Source organism: Physeter macrocephalus, chromosome 21, assembly GCF_002837175.3.
Source record: "Physeter macrocephalus isolate SW-GA chromosome 21, ASM283717v5, whole genome shotgun sequence".
In the NCBI taxonomy this organism is placed as follows: Eukaryota; Metazoa; Chordata; class Mammalia; order Artiodactyla; family Physeteridae; genus Physeter; species Physeter macrocephalus.
This window is the reverse complement of record NC_041234.1, coordinates 78,891,087-78,908,122: the sequence shown is the minus strand read 5'-3', so window position 1 is coordinate 78,908,122 and position 17,036 is coordinate 78,891,087. Positions and strand designations below refer to the sequence as shown.

General features: G+C 39.6%; 1 protein-coding gene across 1 annotated transcript; it reads right to left on the bottom strand.

Annotated features, from left to right (window-relative positions):
* Positions 1-363: 363 nt before the first annotated feature.
* On the bottom strand, positions 364-16,635 carry LOC102987150 (transcription elongation factor A protein-like 3). The gene is given in 6 exon segments (XM_028482914.2): positions 364-2,319; positions 2,322-2,438; positions 2,441-2,581; positions 2,779-2,911; positions 4,980-5,067; positions 16,249-16,635. Coding segments are annotated over 6 exon segments (975 nt in total). The 5' UTR covers positions 16,470-16,635; the 3' UTR covers positions 364-2,044.
* Positions 16,636-17,036: the final 401 nt, after the last annotated feature.

Below are 17,036 nucleotides of genomic sequence, written 5' to 3'. Positions count from 1 at the left end.
GAAATAGCAGCATAAGCATATTCTTCTGAAATATGGAGGTAAATACCAGAAGAAACCAAAAACATTTATGGTAGTTGCTTCTGGACAGTGAGAATGTGGAATGATGAGGCAGACTGCAGTTTTTAATAATATATTCTTTTACACTATTGGATTTTTAAATTTTATACATATATCCATAAAAATAAAAATGAGCTAAAAACAAAGGACACCTACACAGAGACATTTTTAACATCTTTATTAGAGTATAATTGCTTTACAATGGTATGTTAATTTCTGCTGTATAACAAAGTGAATCAGCTATACCTATACATATATCCCCATATCTCCTCCCTCTTGCGTCTCAAATACCGTATGCTCATATATATGGAATCTAAAAAAAAAAAAAGGTTCTGAAGAACCTAGGGGCAGGACAGGAATAAAGACACAGACGTAGAGAATGGACTTGAGGACACGGGGAGGGGGAAGGGTAAGCTGGGACGAAGTGAGAGAGTGGCATGGACTTACATACACAGAGACATTTTGAGGAAGTCAAAAGAGATTCTGATACATTGGATCTGAGGCGGGAGCCAGGATTCTGCATTTTCAACAAGGTAGGTGATTTTGATGCAGGTGGTCTGCTAGTAGCTAGGAAACTTTGAGAAACACTACTATATCCAATGTTAAAATTATTTAACAATGGATTGTGGTATAATCCCTCTCTTGCTGTGTTCCTTTTGGAGTGGCAAGTTTCAATTGCTAAAGAATGAAATTATGTGCTCAAGGTTATGTATTCAATCAGGGACAGAACTGGGCCAAGAACTGAGGCCTTCTGACTCAATAATTAATGTATTGATTTTTAAGCTTCTATCATGTGTTGTAGGTACCAAAATTAATAAGATAAATTCTTTGCTTTGAATAGGGCAAGTCTCTAGTGGGCTAATTATAATGCCTGAAAATGTATTAATTAAGATTTTACAAAGCATTTTTCCACATTTCATGTCAGGATTAATATAACTATAACGTGAGAAGGGGGACCTTCTCCATAGTTCAGTAGGGAACATAGTGGGGTGTAACTCACTAGAGACTCCAGGGAAATCAAAGGGGCTTTGTTACCTTTAGGACTTCAGCTCACCAGCAGCAGTGGGGCCCTTAGGAGAGTACAGGACACATGAGAAGAGGGAGAGTGTCCTTCAGACACAGCATTACCTGGGGGAGAGTGACACCCACCTCTCAGCTGTCTGGATTTATTTATGGACACGTGAGAACTCCCTCAGCCCTCTTGCAAACATTTGATGGGGTTCTGGTCCTGCTAGTGCAGGAGAGAGGGTAGGAACCAGCCCAACACAGCTCACACACTCAGTATCTCATCTGATCTTCTCCACAGCCCTGGAAGGCAAGCTTTATCCCCAGTTCACTGATGAGAAGACTGTTCCCTACGGCAGTGGTTCTGTAATAACTGCCAGGTTGATTCCTCCAGCTGCGAGTCCCAGAGATAATGTGTTTTATACATCATTTCACATCCTAACAACAGGAATTTTAAGTGTCTCCACTACCTTCATAAACTCACTGAGCAGTTATTTTGATTGCTTGGTATTTTCCTATGTTTCAAATCTTTTATTATTTATTTTATGACAAAAGTAATCTGTGTATTTTAGGGGGGAAAGTACAGGTGAAAGGATAATCTCTACCACCAGCACCCAGACAAAACCATTATTTTGCTTTTGGTCTACTCAGTTTCAGTTTTCCCTGTACATGGATGTATTGTGTAACTTTTTTTTTTTTCAAAAACGGGCGGATGCTGTATATGTGGTTCTGAAAACTGGTGTTTTTCTTTATTGTTATTTTACAGTGTACCATGAACATCTCTTCCATGCACGTGGGTTAAAATCCCCTACTGAAACACAGAGCACTGTAGTTGGATCAAAAAAGGCTGCTGGTAACGAGAGTGACACCTAAAGCAAAGTATCAGCTTAAGGTTAAAGCACATAGCCTGGCAAATGCCTGCCAGGGAAAGCAGGGTCAGCGATATTCTCATCAGAGGAGTCAGAATTGAAGGCCAAAGGCATTAAAGATATGGGATATCATGTAAGCCCCTCTGGCCCCTACCTCCGCCCCTCATTCCCCTGACACCCCGTTGGCCCCTTGGGGTGAACGGATCCTGTACATCTCTTTGCATCCAATGAAAGACACCTATTTTCTGTCTTTTCCTTAGCTCTTCCTGAGCCCTTGACATATCTGCACATTCTCTCATCATCTCCTCACTGCCCAGATGCCTTTCCTGTAAGTTGTCCTGATAGTCCTTGGGGGAATCGTCCGTCCCCCTGTCCGTTTTCCTTTTGCTTTCCGGGGCACATAGTCTTCAGCGGCGCGCTTTTCGGCAGCCCGCGGCTGACTCTCTGGCTTTGCCTGGGATTCCAGCTTGCCCTCACCATGTGGTTTTCCCTCAGCTTCGGACTTTCCTGCTTTTCTCGCTTCCCCTCGTCTTCTGGCTGTCCCTCCTCTTCTGGCCGTCCCTCATTCTGGAGCTCTCCCTCGTGTTCTGACTTCCCTTCCACTTCTGGCTTTTCTTCCTCATCTGACTTTCCTTCATCTTCTGTATCTACTGCATCTTTTTTTTTTTTTTTTTGCGGTACGTGGGCCTCTCACTGCTGTGGCCCCTCCCGCTGCGGGGCACAGGCTCCGGAAGCGCAGGCTCAGCGGCCATGGCCCACGGGCCCAGCCGCTCCGCGGCATGTGGGATCTTCCCGGACTGGGGCACGAACCCGTGTCCCCTGCATCAGCAGGTGGACTCCCAACCACTGCACCACCAGGGAAGCCCCTCTACTGCATCTTTTGACTTTCCCTCATTGTCTGGCTTTCCTTCATTTTCTGGCTTTCCTTCATTTTCTCTGTAGACCTTCTCCACGTTGAGATTTGCCCTCCTTTGCCTGTCCTAGGAGACAAAAGGGAGACAAAGGAGACTGAGGACTTAGGTGGTGAAATACAGGTTCTGATAAGTATTTGCCTTTGTGATTTAGGATCTTCATGGCCTACCCCTATGGGCGGGGTGCACTCCCGCCCATACATTTTCTCCTTTCTTTCTCAGTGTATGCAAGGTTGGCACACATGCTAACATGAGCCCACCTTGCAGACACTTCCACAGGTGATTCTCCCTACATTTAAGTGGCTGTGCTGACAAGTGTATAAGAGCAGATTTGTCCCTAAACTTTGCTCGGGCCTTGGCTATGCTGGTAACAATGTTAACTGGGTGGTCCCAACTTAGACTGACCCGCAAGAAACCTGGCCAGTTTCTTTTTCCCCTTGTCTACAGTTGTAAGACTTGTAGAACTGCAGATACAACCAGACAATGGCCAGTTCTCAGATATTAGAGATATTCTGTTATCTTCAAGGACTTCACAGATGCCACACCTGCCAACTCTCACTTCCTTGTTCTCCCCTCTGTCTTCACCAGCCATAAAGCACCAGGTTCCCTTAGGGTCCTGACAGAGGCCATGTATTCTGAGACCGGAATAGGGAGGCTTGGAGAAGGGGTGGCAGGTAGTGAACTCCCCAACTTCTGCTCAGGCTTTAGTCACTCCTACTCCCAGGGGTCCTGGGGCAGTTGCCCTCTTCCATTGACCTGCACTAATACTGCAGGTCTTTTCCTTTCCTTGTCTGGGTTGGTGCCTACAACCACAGACCCGAAGACCTGTAGAGAGACAGGAGACAGATGGTGAATGAGGGATTGAGAAGTGAATGAGTGGCAATGAGGACACTGATTCTTTTCCGACTCTAGCTGTCAATAATTTCCCGACTCTAGCTGTCAATACTTTCCCAGCTTCTGCCATAACCTTGCCCTTTCCCTTGCTTCTCTGATCCCCCTCTACAGCTCCTCCCTAACAGACTCCTTTTTTTTTAAACAACTGAGAAATGGCAGAGAGAGATTATTTCCAAAGTGTTTCTATGTTTCCCAATCTTCCTTCCAAATTTCTATCTCACTTTTCCTTGTGAGGTTCAGGACAGTGATGTTCAGAAGGCATACCCAGCTTTGCTCAGGTCTCTACCTTCCAAACCCTCACCCCAGGGTACCCAGATAGAACGAGCCCATCACTTATTCTGAAAACGGTGATGGTAGAGTCAGGGAGCATGGCAGAAATGTCCAGAGCATTCCTGCCACCCCTTCCCTTTCCACATACACAGACAGACCACATTTTCCTGCAATGCAAGAAACAAATTATTTCCAAACTCATTAAAATTTTTCTTCCATGTTACCTCCTCTCAACTCTCCCTAGCTCAGGAGTCACTCCTGCCCTATAGGGAGCTGGTCTCCAGACTGAACTTCAGTCCCCCTCCTCTGTAGCACCTCTCCCTCTTCCCTCCCCCTCATCCCCCTCCCCCCACATCCCCCCCTGCAAAAAGGATGAAGGTGGAGAAGAGCAGGCCTGGCCCCTTTGCAAGGGCGCCTGCCCTCCCCATCCTGGGTTCACAGGCATTGCCCTCCTCCCTACACCCTGGAAGGATCAGGCCATTTCCTCTCCATCCCCCTCTGCTAGCCTTTTCCCTCTGTCAGATGTCCCCTGATAACCTGCCTCCTAAGAGATCCCAACTGGTACCCATTCTTATCCTCTGGTCCCTCTCCATCTCCTCCCACCAAGCCCTCCATCTCTTGCACCAAATGGATGGGCATCAGGGAAGGGGTAGAGAGAATCTAGTCCTGGACCTGCTCTGGTCTTTGCCCTCTGCCACCCCCACCCCAGGTGTCCGCACGAGGCAGTGAATTTGTGACCATCTCAGGGAGATGCCTCCTTCTCACATTTCTTGCTGCCATAAGCCAGTACTTATCCAGGGAAATAAGAGATGGTACTCGGACCTCTTCCCCAACACTCACACAGTTTTCTGCGCAAAAACGAATAAGGGTGGGAGGAGAGTGGCATCTGGAAAGCAGACCGGATCCTGTGTAGCCTCTGTCTGTTACTAGCCCTACCTCAGGTGTCCCCTTCCCCACTCCGGCTAGTACCAACCTGCGACCTTGCGGGGCTATAGGGCAGTTGTCCCCTTGGTCCCTCAGTCTGAAATCTATCTTCCTCCACGGAAATAGGGAGCTGATACCTGGAAGAGAGGGACTTCTGCACGTGTCGGCTTGCGATCACATGAAGGAAACATCACCAGTGGGCTTGGGTCCCTAGTTCTCCCTCCTGCAGGAAGTGCCTCAGGAGTCAGCCCACTCTTCCCTTCACTGGCCCCCTCCCGCCTCACCCTTCTTCAGTACCCTCCCCTGACCGCTTGAGGCCCTGTCACTCATTTTGGTCGTGGCTAATCCCAGAGGTCAAATGGGGCCCCTTCTCCCTGTGGTATGTATTTGTTCTTCTGTCTTATCAGGGGCTGTGTCTTCTCCCAGGGCTACTGGCCCCACTGATCCATCTCTGAGGAATTTCTTTCTTTCTCTCGTTTGATCTCAAAGCGCCTACCCCCTCCATCTACTTCTCCACTCTGACACTGGTGCTCACTCCTGTCTTCCAGACCTTCACATAATAGGTACAGGGTGTATTGGTAGGTAGGGGAGCAGGTAGTTGAAATAGGGATTTTATTTTCTTCTAAATAATTTTTTTCAGTTTTATTTAACTTATTTCCCTCACCATGGGTTATTTTTATAAGCAAAAAGTTAAATAAAGCTATTTTCATTTGGGAAAAAGAACATGTTTAAGGTAGAGGAAAAAACCAACATCCCCAAATTGTGAGAGCAACTTAAGTTCCTAATATTAATTTTTACTAGAAAATGGATTTGGTTGTCTACTTACAAAATAATTTTCTAAGTTTTCATAAATAGTTGGTTCTGTCATGTTCTACCAAAAATACATGTATTTAATGTTCCCAAACAATAGCTGAGTGTTAAGTGCACCTGCTGGAACATGATGGCTAACACAATATCAGTCTTGAAAATTTGGCCCATGGCTATTTTCATTCAGAGGTTTAGCTGTGCAGCAAGGCAGCTGAGGATCTGAGGGGTGCCGACATGGTCTGATCTTCCCTGCCCTATCAAGAGGGGAGGAATATGCTGTCCCGATCCCTTCTCTCCTTTCAGAGCCTCTCATCCTTTGCATTCAGGCACCTGACTGTTGCTTACCCAAAAATATACATGGAGAGGTGACCAAGGTGGTGACTTCAATAAATGCTTTTGGCTCCTTCCCTCCCTCCCCCAAATTCCCACAGAGATTATGCAACTCCAGCAGAGATGGGAATGCTGTTTTGACAACTGGAAACCAAAACAGATCCCTTCTAGACCCCTGCAGCAGAGGGTTTCCATAAAGCCTGTAGATGTGTTTGTTGGGGGGAGAGCCTCCAGACCTGCTTGCTGTCTACCCTTATTTCCAGTGCCCAGGTGGAAACTTCCTTGACCCTGTCTACTGCTTACCACCTAACTAAGGAGATGCAGCCTGCTGGGTCTTTCAACTCTATTATCTTTACCTCCAGGGCACCTAGGAGGAGCCTAGCCATGATGAAGAGTTGCTGCCTGCCAGTCCACACCCACCCTGGGGCTCTCTCAGCCAGATTTAGACCAGTGTCTAAGGAACTCTGACAGGCCGACCATACTGATTGACCTAGACCAGGTGTTTTCAGCTGAGGAAGTCTGTGGACCACCTGAAATAATATGCAAGGTAGCATATGCTTAGAAGGTAGTAGAGTATGTAGACTTATGAAAAGAAGAGCTGTACCCTAGGAGCCTCAGAAACCCTGATACATGAGCAGGTTGACATCATGAAGAAGCAGAAGCTATGAGGTAGAGAAAAGACAGAAGAAGAAGGAGCTACTTGGGAATGAGACAGGAAGGAGAAGAGACAAATAGCAGCTGAGCTATGTTAGAGGGAGAGCACTTACTCCTTGGGTTCAGGCATTCTTAACTAAAGAAACTCCTGCAATTATGTTCAAAATAATGTGCATGTGGGGGGGGCGGTAGGGTATACACATTTTTACTGGGTGTGTACATTTGCCTAGGATAAGGATCCATTACTTTCCTTAGATGCTCAAAGGGGTAATATAAAAAAAAAGGGAGAAGGTCAACTGGCCTAGAAAATATATTTTCATATACATCTTTTTTTTCAAATAGGACTATGTCTATTTCTTAGGAGAAATTAACAGAGCAATTAGCCATTTTAAAGTGTACAACTCAGTGGCATATAGTACATTCATGATGTTGTGAATCTGTCACCTCTATCTAGTTCCAAAACATTTTCATCAACTCCATACCCATTAAGCAGTCACTCACAATTCTCCTCTTCCCCTAGTACCTAGCAACAACTAATCTACCTTCTGCCTCTATGGAATTGTCTACTTTGGATATTTCATATAAATGGAATCATTCAATATTTGACCATTTGTGCCTGGCTTCTTTCACTGAGCATAATGTTTTCAAGGTTCATTCACATTGTAGCATGTACAGTATTTCATTCCTTTTTATGGCTGAATAATATTTCATTGTATGTCTATATCATATTTTGTTTATCCATTCAAACATTGATGGATATCTGGGTTGTTTCCACCTTTTGACTATTGTGAATAGTGTTGCCTTAAATATTTGTGTATAAGTTTTTATGTGGATGTAAGTTTTCAATTCTCCTGGGTATATGCCTAGGAATGGAATTGCTGGGTCATATGGTAATTCTATATCTAACTATTTGGGGAACTGCCAAACTGTTTTCCATAGTGGCTGCAACATTTTGCATTCCTACCAGCAATGTATGAGGGTTCCAATTTCTCCACATTCTCCAAAGCAATTGTTAATTTACATTTTTAATTTTTATAATCTAGTGGGTGAGAAGTGGCTTTGATTTGCATTTTCCTAATGACTAATGATATTGAGCATCTATCATGTGTTTATTGCATATTTATATATCTTCTTTAGAGAAATATATATTCAACTCCTTTGCCCATTTTTAATTGGGTTGTCTTTTTGTTGTTGAATTATAGGAATTTTCATATATTCTGGATACTTATCAAATATATGATTTCCAAATATTTTCTCCCATTATGTGGATTGTCTTCACTTTCTTGATAGTGTCTTGTGATTCGCAAAACTTTTAAATTTTTATGAAGTGCAATGTATCTGTTTTTCTTTTGTTGTTCATGCTTTTAATGTCATATCTAAGAATCCATTGCCAACTCCAAGGACATGAAGATTTATCACTGTTTTCTTCTAAGAGTTTTAAAGTTTTGGCTCATATATTTAGGTCTTGGGTCCATTTTGAGTTAATTTTTTTAATATGGTGTGAGTTCGTTTTTCTTTATGGCTTTATAAGATTTAAAGATTCTTTTGATGGCAGTGCACAACACACTGTCACACAAATGAATAAAAGGCATTTTTACAAAAAAATATATTACAATTTACCCCCTTGATGTCTTGACATCTGTTTTAAGTTCAATTATTTGGGATATTTGAGTGGCCCAAGCAGTAGAGGATATTTACAGAGAGTAGGGAATAAGTTGCCCTAAACAGCATAGAAAACATTTTATTGTGAGAATTAAGAGAAGGAAAACAAATAGAAGAATGAGGAGTCTTTGTAGGCCAGCCATAACCAAATTCCCTATTTATATGGCATTAGCCAAGAAAACAGATCTGAAGTTTTTAGGGTCTCTAACAATATTTTTGGTAGACTTAAAAAGTGTTATAAATATGAATTATATATTTTGTGACAAAAAAAATATTGGTGACAAGTCCAGTAGTTATGTTGTTGGAATGTACGAACTGATAGTGTAGTAAAACATATAGAAAAAGTTAGTGGTATTTATAGCCAAGGAGAAGGGGTAGTTGTGTTCATGGTCAGAGATGTAAGACAGGAGGTAGTGGTGGAAAGTTGGAGTGGGGGAGTAGGATAAAGTGCTAGAGAGTGGGAGGTCCTCTTCCCAGCTGGTTGAGGAGTGGTCTAGGAGGTACTTGCCCCCTGAGGAAAGCAATAATCTCTATTAATTTTTATAATGGCATTAATAGTACTGTAGTAACCTCTATAAGATTTCCCTTTAGGCATAAGAGTATAGAGGTGTACACCTTTTGGCAGAGAGCAAAACATAAACCAGGGTCATTGGCTAAGTAAATTATGAACTCAGGACATGTAATAAAATCACTAAAATCAAAGGGAGAAAATCAATAAATTTATTGTGTCCAATTTGTCAGTGTCTTAAGAAGGTAGCACATAAGCATTGCCGGGACTCTAGTCTTAGTGACTGGCGTGAAGTCTTTCCCCATTGAATGATCTTGGCATTCTTGTCAAAATTCACTTGACTTATATGTGAGAGTTATTTTGGGGCACTCTATTCTATTCCATTGGTGTATATGTGTCTTTATGCCAGAACTACACTGTTTGATTACTGTAGCTTTATGGTAAGTTTTGTAATCAGGAAATATGAGTCCTCCAAATTTGTTCTTCAATTTCAAGGTTGTTTTGGCTATTTAGGGTCCCTTGAGATTCCATATGAATTTTTTTAAAATTTAGTTTTGGCTGCGTTGGGTCTTTGTTGATGCGCTCGGGCTTTCTCTAGTTGCAGAGAGCAGGGGCTACTCTTTGTTGTAGTGCGCTGGCTTCTCATTGCAGTGGCTTCTCCTGTTGTGGAGCACGGGCTCTAGGCGTGTGGGCTTCAGTAGTTGTGGCACGTGGGCTCAGTAGTTGTGGCTTGCAGGCTCAAGAGCACAGGCTCAGTAATTTGGCGCATGAGCTTAGTTGCTCCGCAGCATGTGGGATCTTCCTGGACCAGGGATCGAACCCATGTTCCCTGCATCGGCGGGCAGACTCTTAACCACTGCGCCACCAGGGAAGTCCTCATGTGAATTTTAAAATAGATTTTTCTGTACCTGAGTAAAACATCGTTGGGATTTTGATAGGGATTGCACTGAATCCTATAAATTGTTTTGACTAATATTGCCATCTTAACAATACTGTCTTCAATTCCACAAACACAAGATGTCTCCCCGTTTATTTGTATTTTTCAGTGTAAAAGTGCTTTTCACCCTTGCTTAAATTTATACCGAAATATTTTATTCTTTTTGATGCTATCGTAAAAAAATTATTCCCTTAATTTCCTTTTCAGAGTGTTCACAGTTGGTGTAGAGAAACACAACCAATTTTAATGCATTGATTTATCTGCAACTTTGCTGAATTTATTTCTTAGTTCTAACAGTTTTATTGAGGACTCTTTAGGGTTTTCAACCTATAGGATCGTGTCATCTGTGAACAGAGATATTTACTTCTTCCTTTCCAATACAGTATGGATTTTTTTCTCACCTAATTGCTTGGGCTATGCCTTCCAGTACTATATTGAGTAGAAGTGATGAAGGTGACCTCCTTCTCTCATTTCTGATCTCAAAGGAAAAGCTTTCAGTTTTTCACCACTAAGTGTGGTGTTAGTTGTGGGCTTTTCATAGAAAGCATTTATTATGTTGAGGTAGTTTCCTTCTATTCTTAGTTTGCTGAGTGTTTTTATCATGAAAGAGTGTTGAATTTTGTCAAATGTTTTTCCTACCACAATTGAGATAATCATGTATTTTCTCCTTCTCTTAATGTGGTTTATTACATTAATATATTTTTATATGTTGAACAATACTTACATCCAGGAATAAAGCCCACTTGGTCATGGTGTATAATCCTTCTAATGCACTGCTGAATTCCATTTGCTAGTACTTTGGAATTAATATTCATATGGGATATTAGTCTGTAGTTTTCATTTCTTGTAGTGTCTTTGTCTGGATTTAGTATTAAGATCCAGCTGGCTTGACAGAATGAGTTATAAAGTGTTCCAAATTTTTTGGCAGCATTTGAAAAAGACTGGTGTTAGTTCTTCTTTAAATATTTGGTATAATTTACCAGTGACAGCATCCTGTCCTGGGCTTTTCTTTGTTGAGAACTTTTTGATACTGATTCAATCTCCTTACTCATTACTGTTCTGCTCACATTTTATATTTCTTCAGTATTCAGTCCTGGTAGGTTGTGTGTTTCTAGGAATTTGTCTATTTCATCCAGGTTATCCAATTTGTTGACATACAATTGTTCATAGTCCTCTCTTTTAATCTTTTTTTTAATATCTGTAAAACTAGTAGTAATGTCCCCTCTGTAAGTTAATTTTAGGTACGTAGATATTCTTTTTTTCCCTACTCAACCTAGCTAAATATTTTTCAATTTTGTTGATCTTTTTGAAGAACTAACTCTTAGTTTCATTTTTTTCTCTATAGCTTTTCTATTATCTATTATACTTGTCTCTGCTCTAATCTTTATTATTTCATTCCTTTTAATAGCTTTAGGTTTAATTTGCTATTCTTTTTCTACTTCCTTGATATGTAAAATCAGCTTTTCGTGTGAGATCTTTTTTCTTTTTTAATGTAAGTGTTCGTAGCTATAAGTTTCCCTCTAAACTCTGCTTTCACTGCCTCCCATAAATTTTGGTATGATGTGTCATTTTCATTTGTCTCAGATATTTTCTAAGTTCTCTTGTGATTTCTTCTTTGACCCATTGGTCAAAGTTTAATAAACTTTTCTTGAGTTCCTTTGGAACCCAGGATCTCTGGGCAGCCCATCTTCATCTTTCTATCTTCCAGTGTTTTCCTATGCTTTTTGTTGTGATATGTCTATGGTTTTTCAGTTGTAAGATGAAAGGTGTGGAAGGGATGGTGTGGCTCTATCTTATCCAGAACTGGAAGTCTGCAGGTCAGATTTTTGCTGTTCAATGAAGTTGAATCCAGCTCAGGTCTGGCTATGGTCCTACAGCTTCTCAGGTGTATGGCAAGACACTTGTACTCTCTTAGCCTGTGTCCTTATTTATTGTTGTAGAGAGAGGTCTTAGGATTTCTAACAATCTGTCTCTATCCATCTCTGAGAATCAAAATGTCTTTTGATGAGAAAGGTTACATTTTGATGAGGTCCAATATATTGATTTGTTTTCTGTTAGAGTTTTTTTTTTAATTCTAATTTAAAATTTTTTACAAACTCAAAGTCCCTAAGAGTTTCTCCTATTGTTTTTTCTAGAAATGTTATGTTTTACCTTACATTTAGGTCTTTGACACAGTTTGACTCAACTTTTTATATGATGTGAGATAAAGTTATTCTAATTATGATGATGATGATGGTGATCATGATCATGATGATTAATAAAGGTTCAATTGGAACTAGTTGTTCCAACACCAATTATCAAAAAGAGTGTCTATTCCACCATCAAATTGCCTTGGAATCTTTGTCAAAAGCATATATGTGCGAATCTATTTCTTGACTATTCTGTTCCATTGATCAATTTGTCTATATTTATGCTGATACCATACTGTTTTGATTATGGTACCATTATTATAAGTCTTGCAATAAGGTAGTGAAAGTTTTCCAAAATGTGTCTCTTCTCAAAGTTGTTTGGACTATTCTCAGTCCTTTGGAATTTTTAATGTAAATTTTAGAATCAGATTGTCAGTTTCTATTAAAAACTGCTGTGATTTAATTTATGTCATGAATGTTTTATAGTTTTCAATGTGCAGATCTTACACATCTTTTGTCAAATTTTTCCTTAAATAATTCATATTTCTGATGTTACTGTAAATGACATGTTTTAAATTTTATTCTGGCTGTTCATTACTTGCAGAGAGCTGAATATTTTTCCTTAAAATTCATGTTCACCCAGCACTTCAGAATGTGACCTTATTTGAAAATAGGGTCTTTGCAGACATAGTTAATTAAGAATTGAGATGAGAGCATACTGAATTAGGATGGACCACAAGCCAAGGAATGCCTAGGGCCACCAGAGCTGGAAGAGATAAGGAAGCATTTTTCCCTAGAGTCTTCAGAGAGAACTTAGCATTACTGACACTTTGATTTGGACTTCTGGTGTACTGAACTGTGAGAGAATAAATTTCTCAGTTTTTTTAAAGTCACCAAGTTTATGGTTATTTGTTAACAGGAGTCTCAGAAAACTAGAAATACAACTAAATTTGTATACTGATCTTTTATCCTGCAACCTTTCTAAACTCACTTATTAGCTCTAGTAGTTTTTGTATATTACATAGGATTTTCTACATGGACTATCATGTTTTCTATGAATAAAGATTTTTCTATTTTTTTCCTTTGCAATCTGTATGACTTTCTTTTTGTGTGTGTGTGGTATGCGGGCCTCTCACTGTTGTGGCCTCTCCCGTTGCGGAGCACATACTCCGGACGCACAGGTTCAGTGGCCATGGCTCACGGGCCCAGCCGCTCCGTGGCATGTGGGATCTTTCTGGACCGGGGCACGAACCCATGTCCCCTGCATCGGCAGGCAGATTTTCAACCACTGCGCCACCAGGGAAGCCCTGTATGACTTTTATTTATCTTTCTTATCTTATTGTACTGGCTAGAACTTCTAATACAGTGTTGAATCTAATTTGTGAAAGTGTCCATTTTTGCCTTGTTTCTTATCTTAGGGGGAAAGCATTTAGCCTTTCGGCACACATCATTATGTAGATTTTTCATAGATGTATTGTATCAGGTTGAGGAAGGTCTCTTCTATACCTGGTTGCTGAGTATTTTAATCAGTAAGAGATTTTAAAATTGTAGCAAATGTTTTTTTCATTCTCCCTTGAAATGATAATGTTTTTTTCTCTTTTATGTCAATATGGTGAATTATGATTTTCAAATATTAACCTTGCCTTGAATCCTTGGGATAAACCTTACTTGATGATGGTGTACTGTAATCTTTATATATAATTGAATTAGATTTTACTAAAGTTTTGTTAAGAATTTTTGCATATATGTCCATGAAGGAGATTGGTTTGTAGTTATCTTTCCTTGTAATATAATTGGTTAGTTATCTGGGTAATTCTACCCTCGTAGGATGAGTTGGGAAGTATTCTGTCCTCTTCAGTTTTCTAAGGATTTGGCATATAATTGGTGTTATGTCATCCTTAAATGTTTGGTAGAATTACCAGTAAAGCCATCTCGACCTATAGTTTTCTTCAGAGGAAGTATTTTAAATGAAATTTCCATTTATTTAACAACTATAGGCCTTTCTTCTATTCTAATATAAATGTTTATACTATAAAATTTCCTGAGTGCTACTTTTGCCACATCCCACAAATTATTATATGTTGAGTTTTCATTTTCACTCAGTTCAAAATATAATTTCCCTTTTGATTTCTTCTTTGAGTTATTTAGATCTGTATTATTTCATGTTAATTTAAATATTTGGGGATTTTTCAGAGATCTTTCTGTCATTAGCTCCTCGTTTAATTCTATTGTGCTCAAAATAGCATACATTTTACGATTTGAATCCTGTTAACATTATTGAGGCTTATTTTATGGTCCTGAATAAGGACTATCTTGGTAAATATTCCACGTGCATGTGAAACAAATGTACATTCTACTGTTGTTGGTGGCAAGTTCTACAACTGTCAACTAGGTGAATTGGTTCATAGTGTTGTACTTGCTGATTTTCTGTCTACTTGTTCTATCAATATTTTAGAGAAGGTGACTGTAATTGTGGATTTGTCTGTTTATCCTTATAGTTCTATCAATTTTGGCTTCATGTATTTTGAAGCACTGCAATATGTGAATGTTTATGATTGTTTTGTCCTCTTGACAAACTCACTACTTAAAATTAAGTAATGACATTCTATGACCATAATTTCCCTGGTATTATTCTTTTCTCTGAAATTTATTGTACCTGATATCAATATAGCCACTCAAGCTTTGTTCTGACTGGTGTTAAGATTGTTCATCTTTTTCTATTCTTTTACTTGTAATCAGTGTGTATCTTTAAATTTAAATTAAGGTTCTTACAGGCAGTATATATTTGTGTCTTGCTTTTCTATACAATCTGACAATCTTTGCTTTATAATTAGGTCTTTAGACCATTTACATTAATGTGATTATTGGTATTGACATGTTTGGGTTTTAATCAAGTATCTTGCTACTGTTTACGTTTGTCCCATCTGTTCTTTGTTCTATTTTCCCTCCAATATTTTTTTGACTGAGTATTCTTAAGATTCCATTTTATCTCATATGTTGGTAATATACATTTTTAACATTTCAGAACCTATCTTCAAGTGATATTAAGGTATAGAATAAGAACTCTAAAATTGTGTACTTCCATTCCCTATCTCCTGGCCTTTGTGCTACTATTGACATACATTTTACTCCCACACGTTATAAATCCTACAATACACAGTTGGGGGCAATCCGAAGGCTCATGTTGTTTCCCCTCTCTCAGAGAACTTTTCCCTCCACTGTCTGATGTTCAGCAACTGAAAATTGTTCTTTTATATATTTTGTCCTGATTTTAGTTGTTTTAGTTAGGGAAGTAAATCCAGTCCCTGTTACTCTATTTTCATTTGAAGCATAAATGTGGCTTGATGTCTCACGTGATGGTTAATTTTGAAGGCTTTATTTCACTTCTAACCAAAGTGCATTTCCTATGTATCTCGACTCCCTGGAAGAGTCCAGTGTCTGTGCACTCTTCTCTGGCTAGAAAATTCAAACTGCATTGCTTTCTTTGGTCACAAGGTGGCCCTTAAGTTTATTTTCTGAATTTTCTTCAATAGATTTGGATTTTTAAAGAAAAAAATTCAGTAATTATTTGTATTCAACTGTTATATTATCTGCATTATTATTTCAATTTTGTTAGAAATACATAAGGATTCAAACATGTATCCTTGTTTATCATTTGCTGAATATCACTAAATCTATACTTACTCAGTTTTTCATTCATCAGATATCTACTAGATATGTATGATGTGCTAAAACTCCAATGACCCAATCCATATCTACATCTCAAAACTTTCTTGAACACCGTTTTTCTTTGATAACAAAGGGCACACTCTCTAATCTCACTGCCTTCTCTTTGCTAGATTTTTTAGGCATTTATGGGAAGAATTTGTCTATCCCTTTTGTGGAGAATGGCCACTGAGAGGGAGAAAAGGAGGCTCAACACATAGAAATGTTGTCAACAGGCAAATGCAGCCAGACCTTAGATATAGCTGTTCTCCTCAAAGGAACTTCATGCCCTGCTCCTTTATTGTCTTTTGCTCACTTTCTGCTAGTTGTTTGTTGCCCAAGCATTTTACATGGAGCCTGACTGACCACTCACATACTACTCCCTTAGATGCTCTTTCAGATCCAAACACTCTGTTAAGAGCCAAGGGAAGCTGGTTAGCAGAAAGCATTCTGTCCAGAGACTAGAATCCTAAACTCATCATTCTCTGAAGTTGACAGGGCACCTTGAATCTATATACGAAGAGATGTACATTTTTCTGGGCATATGCATGTCTAACCTATCAAGGTATACCATGGATTCACTCACATACGAGCTTCCAATTTCTTTTCATGAAGGAAATGCTGAATATCCTTAGGCCAAGAAAACCAGAATGCTTCTGTTTTCCATAGAAGCTGGTGCAAATATTGGCAATCAAGAGCAGTAAGTCTGGGAGACTTCTCTGGCAGTCCAGTGGTTGAAACTCTGCACTTCCACTGCAGAGGGCACAGGTTTGATCCCCGGTCAGGAACTAAGATCCCGCATGGCATGGCTAAAAAATAAAATAAGAAAAAGAGTGAGAAGTTTGGTAGGGCATAAGCTTCTCAGTTCATCAATTTTCCTGTCTTTTCAACTTTAGTCTTTCTCTCTATAAACTTCTGTCTCACATGAATGTAATACCTTGTGTCGCAAGCACCTGGAGGAAGGAGGGCTTTGAAATTGATTAGGCATCTGATTCATGATGTCTGTGATTTGCTGTGTTACATGTCATTTTCACCTGCCTAGCCACTTTTCCCTTTGGTTTCATAAGTGCTATTGTGATGTTATATTCTAGAGCAGGGTTACCAAACTTCTTCTGTTAGGGCCAGATAATAAATATGTAGGCTTTACAGGCGGGCCATACCATTTCTTTTACAACTACTCAATTCTGCCACTGTAGGCCAAAACCAGCCATAGATAATATATAAATTAATAAACATGTCTGTATTCCAATTAAACTTTATGGACACCAAAATTTGAATTTCATATGATTTCTACATGTCACAAAATATTCTTGATTTTTTTCAACCATTAAAAAACATAAAATTTATTCTTAGCTCATTGGCCAAAAAAATAAG